At 37.5% G+C, this 8,145-nt stretch overlaps 1 protein-coding gene across 2 annotated transcripts in view; it reads left to right on the plus strand.

Annotated features, from left to right (window-relative positions):
* Positions 1 to 8,145, plus strand: part of Ipo11 (importin 11) — a 152,536-nt gene that overhangs the window by 120,375 nt on the left and 24,016 nt on the right. For both annotated transcript variants that reach the window (XM_050160382.1, XM_050160383.1), the window contains one exon: positions 5,752 to 5,836. In XM_050160382.1, the coding sequence (XP_050016339.1) occupies positions 5,752 to 5,836 (85 nt within the window). The remainder of the gene's footprint in view (positions 1 to 5,751; positions 5,837 to 8,145) is intronic.

Genomic DNA, 8,145 nt, shown 5'->3' on the forward strand with positions numbered 1-8,145 from the left:
AGTTGAACACTGTAAGTGGCGCTTAACAGACTGACACTAACAGGATTTTGGAAAGACAAAGTAATAAAAACAGTGTGGACTACTTTTGAGCTGTAGGTGTCTCAGCTCAAAAAGGTCTCAGAGGGGAACAGTATTAGACTAAGCTGCAGAGAATGTGGTTGCTTTTTGTCCTTGTAAGACTCTACCTGAGGCTAAGTTGAAAAGTTTTGGACTGTTGTGTTGGCAGAGGAGTTTTTCAGTGTACTCTGTCACTTGGTTATTGCTATTCACACTTATGCAGGTCTGAAATGAAGAAGAGCAAGCAGGGCAAAAGAAAAAGAAAAAAGAAAAAAAGTAAAGTGTAAGGAGAAAAAGAGCATCAGGAAATTTAATGTTTCAGCCAAGGCTTGTGTTGAGAGACGAAAGACAAAGCCTTTGGTCAAAATAGAATAGGAGTGGTGCCCTTAGGACAAAACCCCATTCGACAAAGCTTCCAACTTATAAAAAGAAGGACCTAAGGGATTATCTGTTGTAAATGTAATTCATGAATGGGCCAGACTGCATCCCACGTGTGGCAGTGTATGTCCTGTGGTTCTGGCTTTAGAGTCTTGAAGGACAGAAAAATATCTTAAGTCATGACATCATCAGGTTTATAATGAGACTCATATGACCTGTAGAAATTGTGAGCCAGAGGCAGAAAAACCACTTTGGTAGCTGTTAACAGGTCATACTATGTTGTGATCAGTGCTGAACTGAATTTGAGATGAGCTTTGGAGGAAGGGTGGCAGGAGCAGCTAAGGAGGGCCAGCAGGAATTTATAATTGGATAGTATGCACATTGTTTTTTTAATTGCTGTTTCTAGCCTCTTTTTGTCTTTGTGTCTTAATATGGCCTAATGACATTTGTTTAGGCCTTTTAAAATCTCAGTATATTTTGTTTGGGAAAACAGCAGTGAGTTCTTATGTGTTCTTCTAATGATTCTATATTCTTATTTTATCTATTAAAAAGTTCATATTCTAAGGTAAATGAATATGCAATGGTTACTATAATTAATATAGCAGTGTTGCTTGAGATTGTTGCAGGAAATAAATCCCTTAGGGGAGTTTCACTGAGAGTTGGGGAATCTGTATCTGTGCGTTGCTTATTTTTCCGTGAGAGTCTCTTCATCAACCCAGGACAGCACATCAGGGAGACTAGAGACGTGTGTGCTGATGGTCTGTATAGCATGCTTTCTTTTTTTTTTTTCTTATGAATATTTCATTTATAAAAACACTGGGAAGAGAAATTGATAACCTCTTGACAGAGTTTGGGAAGTAAAAAGGAAGAAAGAATTTAGCCAGCTTTTTCAAGAGGCAGTAAAGTTGATTAAAAAAGACTCATAAATTTTATGTCTGTAGAGTATAAAACACAGCTATAAAGGAAGTAGTCTTATTTGAAAAAAGTAAAACTTAGGCTTTTGTAACGAGTTTATTCTTCATTTGATTCATTGTATTCACCAGAAGTCCCTTCAGGAGGGAAAAGACTGGGAAACTAACTACATAACATCAACAGCAAAATAAAGAGAAACAGAACCCACTCTCTGCTATCTTCTGTCTTTAGTCTTCCTCAGAGGTCTCTCTCAGTGTTCCCCTACTTAGCCATGCCTTCTGCTTCATAAAGTTCAAAGCCCAGGTGTGAACTGAAGCAAGCTGTTGGATGATATTCTGTGCTGACTCCTAATAACCTTGCATGGCTTGTTCTCCTTTTCCATGGATTGTCACCAAACCCTAGATAGACTTTAAATTGTGGGCTGACTCAAAATCTCTTTTCGGTGTGTCATGGCTTTGGCTTTGGTCTGTGCTCCTTCTTGGCACATTCTCTGCATTGCTAATAATAATACTATGTTTACTTAGTTACTTATATTCGGACCATAAAAGGATTTGAGACTGCACCTAAGGAAATAGCAACACTTAAATGGGTGGGGGCTGTGGTGTATGGATGAAAGACTTAGCTGTGAACTAAATAAATGTCAGTGCAAAAAGAAGTCCTAAGAGCTGCATGCTGTTGTTTTTAAGTAGAGGGGAATAGGTTTACTAGGAGAAGGAAACCAAAAACATTTCCTTCTCCTAGTAGTTATATAAGGGACTGTAATAGAACTTAACAATAAGGTCTTGACTCTCTCTGGTAACAGTATGCTTGTAGGCAAGTGACTCCAACATTAGTGTGACCTTGCCAACAGCATCAAAGACCCAGGTTCTGTCCACTCTATCCCTCAGCACATCAGCCTGACCTGCAGGCTATTTTCTGCGTGGGCACAGAGTAGCTCCAGAGGTTACACGAGTGCTAGTAGCAGACGCTCTCCTCTGTGAGTGTCACTGTCTAGGGGAGTAGGATTGTCGTGCCTTTTGTTGAGCACTGACTCTGGTCCTGAAACTGGCCATTTTAGAAGTTTATGATGGCTGGAAGCAGAGTGAAGCTGCACAGATTCAGGCTCTGTAAGAAGGATGAAGGAAGGGTGGTGCTCAGGGGTTGAACTCTTGCCTAGCATGCTTGCTCCTCTGAGTTTACTGTAGGGCAGCAACAGAATTACATGAAAATAGAAGGGTGATTGTTTGGTTTTGATGTGTGTGTGTGTGTGTGTGTGTGTGTGTGTGTGTGTGTGTGTGTGTGAAATTGACACAAACTAGGGTCATCAAGGAAACGGGAACTTCAGTTGAGAAATTGTTTACATCGTATTGCCTTCAGGCAAATCTGTGTGGCATTTTCTTAATTAATGTTTGATACAGAAGAGCCCAGACCACTAGGGGTAGTACCATCTCTGGGCAGGTAGTCTAGGGTTATTGAGCAGGCAGAACAAGCCATGGGGAGAAAGCTCCTGTTCAGGTTTCCGCCTTGGACTGTTCCCCTGGGTTAAATTTGAAGCATCAAAATTTGCTACTCTGGGAAAAAAGTTGGTTTAGGCTAGGAGAAGTTTCGGGGACATTCAGTGAATGTTTGTAAAGTCACTCTTTTCTCACTGGAATATTAACAGGGTGACTTAGGGCGGGATTTGTAGATTTACTGAAGCATGTCATTGCAGGTACCTTAACCAAACAAAAGAACTTGGAGGACTTGGTGTTTCTTACCAGTTAGTTTAATTGTTAGTTGTGTTTGATCCTTTGGAGTTTTTTATTGAGAAAAATTCTGATTTAGCACCCTAGTTCCTAGAAGTATTCAGTAATTTTGCTCAGGTGTGTAATGGGGGAGTGGCTGTATGTGTTCACAAGATAGTTATTGTTATTTTAAACAATCATTGATAGTATTTTTTTACTATAACTATTAGATTCAGATAGTATTTTTTTACTATAACTATTAGATTCAAGCCCTCCATATATTTTAGCTTATTAGAAATCTAGTCTCTGTGTTTCAATTAAAATATAACTGCCTTCCTTGAATCTTCATGAACAAAATGAAATTTCACTTTCATTTGGGGCTTTCCTTCAGAAGATAGTTTCAACTTTGTGCTTTTGGTAAGATTTTTTTGTTGTTTTTTTGGGTTGGTGATACATATATAGCTCAATGAGTCAGAAAAAAAGTTTTACACCTTTTTCAAACCTAAATGAGTATAATTTGCAGAAACTATAGTAAACATAGTCTGTCCTTTAGTTATGTTTTGATCATTAAAGGAAAGGAATATATATATGTATATATACACACATACATACATATATATACACACATACACACACATACATACATATACACACACACACATTCTTCATTGTGCTAAGTCCTTTAGCATCAAAGAAAGCAAAGTTGAACATTTTTTACTATGTAAGTAACAGGCCTGGAGACATGGCTCTTTGGTTTTGAGCACTTACGTTATTCCAGAGGACCTGAGTTCAGTTCTAAACACCCATATGAGGCAGCTCACCGCTGCCTGTAACTCTAGCTGCAGGTGAATCTGATACCCTCTTCTGACCCCCACAGACTCTGCACTCATTGGCATATACTCACACATAAATATAAAGATACATTTTTTAAGAAGAGGAGGAGGAGAAGCAGCAGAAGCAGGAGAGAGAAGCAGAGGCAACAAGCAAACATTTTTTATGGTGCAGAACTTGAGACAAAGAAAAGTGCTTCCATAGGGACCAATATTTGTTGAATTGAAGTCTAGATGGCATACGATGGCCAATGGAAGGAAGCATAGCTTACTCAGTTCTGAAACTCAAACTGGGATCTAGACTTTCTTAAGACCTTTCACTTTATTTTGAGTTGATATAATGTGTTTCTTACCCTGCACATTAGCCACCCACTGTACCACGTATGCTTTATCTTCTCAGCAGACAAAAGCATTGCAGCTTCAGAAAGACTAAGGCCACGGGTGAGTTGAAGGCCAAGGTGCTTCTTGTTTTCAGGACATTTCAGCTCAAGGTTCCTGCTGTGGGACTGCACGGATGTGCACTGACTAGACCAGATGCAGTGTTCCCAGACGGCATTATTTTTAATTGTCCAGGACACCCACCATGTCTCTGTGACAGTGAGTCTGATTAAGTGTCTGATATTAGCAGCTGGCCTAAATCCTAAATTAACTTTTGAATAGTTGACTTTGGAACTGTCCTTCCCCTTGATTGGGGGTGAAACACTAAGAGAAACCAAACTTTTGCTGTAGTTTATTGGTTAGAAATGTATAGCTTTGATAAATTTCTGAGTTCTTCTGTTCAGTATTGGGAAATTGTGGGGTTTGTTCCATTGATGGTGACTCACTCAGCATTATTCATCTCTTGTCTCCTATAATGAGTGCTAGACGAACAGGAAGCTGTGTTTCTATTACCTCTGCTAATGGTGGAGAGCAGTGGTGCAGATAATCAAAATAGAATGATTTCTAACTGTCCTGAAGCTATTGGTGCCACCGGGGACAAGTTTCTCATAGCAGAGTAATTTCATTTGGAATATGAAGTGGATTGTTCCATAATCAGTAGTGTTTTGACGATGCTTCTGTTGAAGTCACTGTGTGTACAGTCTGAAGATGTGCATGAGTTTAAGTGCAAATCTTGGGGTATTTTTTATGTTTTAAAAAGATATAAATTATTAACTTTTTAGTGGTTTTTGGTTCAAAAGCTTCCTACAAATAATCTTAAAATTTTATCACGTGGATAAAATTTTGCCGCCCCCCCCTTATGTAGGTAGCTAGAGTTAATCTTGAGATACTGATCCTCCTGACTTGTTCTCCCAAGTTCTTTATAATTTACTGTAGTAAATGCCCAAATTAAACGTTCCACATTCCCTTTGCTGTGGCCTATTTTAAAACAATGGGTTTTTTTTTACACATATATAATTAAGAAAACTTTTTCTGTATGTGTGTTTACAGGTGGGTGTGGAAGCTAAAGGTCAATGTTGGGTGTCGTTCCCAATTGCTCACTGCCTCAGTTTCTGAGACATTGCCGCTCAGTGAACCTAGAGCTTGCCAATTTAGCTACCCTTTCTAGCTAGCAAGCCCAGGGATCCTTCTTTCACCACCGGTGTAGTGCTGGGTTCACAGATGTGCTGCTGTGCCCAGCTTCTTTGCATGGACTCAGGTCTTCACGCTTGTGCAGCAAACACTATTGTCTGAGCCAGCTCCCCAGCCTATAAAACCAAGAACCAAACCAAACCAACCAAATAAAAAACTTTAAAAAATATAATCTTATTTATCTAATCTTTTCCTCTTCATTTGCTTGAAAGAAGCATTCGTGTTTTCAGTAATTTTGAACGCTCGCTTCATTACATGCAGACAATTTTACTTAAAGTCTGGTGATTGTTTTTTAATTGTAGTTGTATGTTGATGTGTCATCATGAAGTGCCAAAAGTAACAGAGGATGAAGAACCACCCACAGAACAAGACAAGAGGAAAAAGATGGTGAGTTACAAGCCTAACTGCTCGTTCTCCGTGTGTCCGTCTGCCTGTAGATCTGTCTAGTCATTCATCCCTTGCTGGAGAATCCAAGTTGTCCAACCTTTGCCCCTCAGACAGAGTTGATGCCTGTCTAAGAAGAGCAGAAGTTTTACTAATTAAAAAAAAATGAAATTCCAAAACCATATTTAAGTTTAAAAAAACAAAGCAAAAATATTTAGAAGAAACTGGATTTTTTCCCTATTATGTTGTTATCTCTACAATGACCCTTCTTTGCTCTGCATCATAAGATATTGTAAAATGCCTTAACTGCTATCCATTAATTCTTGGTATCAGAATCTGATAAGAATAAAGAACAGGAAGCTAAGAAACTTCTGAAATATATTACCTTGAAATTTATTTATAATTTTTAATACTTACTTGAACCATGAATGTAAATAGACAACGTAAGCGTTGGGACTATTTTCTGGTCTCCTGGCTTCATTGTGCCTTCCTTCCTCTCTTGCAAAATGACAGCAGCAGTGTTTTCTAGCCAACATTAATACCCAGTGAACACACAACCTTTGGGATAAGAGGGCAGCCTGGAAGTCACTATGTACTTTCATCGTAATTTTTGCCTTGTTATTCTTTTGTTTTTTTGTTTTGTTTTGTTTTGTTTTGTTATTTTGAGACAGGGTTTCTCTGTGGTTTTGGAGCCTGTCCTGGAACTAGCTCTTGTAGACCAGGCTGGTCTCGAACTCACAGAGATCCGCCTGCCTCTGCCTCCCAAGTGCTGGGATTAAAGGCGTGAGCCACCACTGCCCAGCCTGCCTTGTTATTCTTTTCAGCCTTTCAGTTGCCTTGCCTTCGTCTTCCAGGACTTGATCCTGACCTTGTGGTTAATACTGCATTGCTCTAATAGCCTTCATTTAACCCCAGCCCAAGTTTCGTCCCTTTCATTTTCCTTTTACACTTAGAAACCATCTTCTTAAAGAATTATTATTGTTTTTCGGGGTGGGGATGGAGGGCTAGTCTTTAAAGACTGAGCCATCTCTCCAGCCCAGAAATGATTCTTAACACCAGAATGTGAACCTTTTTTGTGCAGTTATGTATGACCTTGAACAGATTACCTTGTCTTGTTTTGCCTCATCTGTGAGATCAGAAGGAAATTGGGTTAGTAGATTGCCAGGACTTGTCAGCTAAAATCTTTTTTGATATATTTTTAAAAACCATTATTGCCATTCTTTCTTTTCTGAATACATAGTGTTTATGAGTATATCTCCAGAAACATCTCTTCTTTAAATTGAGACCTTTGTTACTACCTACAATGGACCATATATTCTCTTCACTTATTGCAGTGAGAGGGCTCTGACATAACTTCTTGGCCATTGCCAGTTCTTGCCTCTTATTCTCAACTTTATAAGCATTGCCACAGAAAAATGTGATAGCATTTTTCTTATAACATTCTAAATTATAAATGAATAATAGGTCATTAATAATAATCTGTCACTAGCTTACATGTTACATTAATTTTTTTTTTAGTCTGGTAGATATCTTTAGCAAGTTAAACTACCCAAATCTGTATTTCATTTTGAAATTAATATTTAACCATATTATATATAGTAGTTTATTTTTGTTCTAATTTTATTTTCAAATTTATTAATTTATTTTCTAATTTTATTATCTCAAAGATCAATGGAGGAACATAGTTTTATAAATAATATTTAGAATTCCTTTGCTCTTGTATGTGGTCTTGAAGTAAATATATATTGTGTTCACATTTTCAATGCCTTACTCTGAGGCATCTGGTAAAGATAGTGGCTTTGAATAAAGGTATAATTTCATCCTTAGCCATGAACAATATTATTGTGACTGTAGTGTTCATTTTCTCATAACCTTAAATCAAAAATTAGTTTTACTCATTTCTTTAAAGACAAAAGTATAAATTGTTTAACTTTATCCAGTAAATCATATTATTATACAGTAATATTTTTAACATCAGAAGTTTTGAGAACCATTTAGAGATGTCATAGTTATTTTGAAGGCAAAGGGAATGATAGTAGATGATTTTGAATTATGATTTTTTTTTTTAAGAAAAAAAACCAAGCCCATTTTCTTTTATATTTTAAAAGGAAATTTTTTACTAGGAAGAAAAATACTGAAACTTCTTAGGTCCAAAACAGAAATGAAAATACAATTGACTAATGTCTCTGCCTCAGGCCCTGAAGATCAACATGTTTCCATGGTTGCTTTGTTTTGGACTTTCTTCAGAAAAGGACGAGATTAATATGCCAAATTTTCCTTAGGTTATTTAGTATTTTATATATATATTTTTT

The sequence above is a fragment of the Alexandromys fortis genome, unplaced genomic scaffold (assembly GCF_014885135.2).
Source record: "Alexandromys fortis isolate MF-2015 unplaced genomic scaffold, M_Fortis_MF-2015_v1.1 scaffold_76, whole genome shotgun sequence".
Classification (NCBI taxonomy): Eukaryota; Metazoa; Chordata; class Mammalia; order Rodentia; family Cricetidae; genus Alexandromys; species Alexandromys fortis.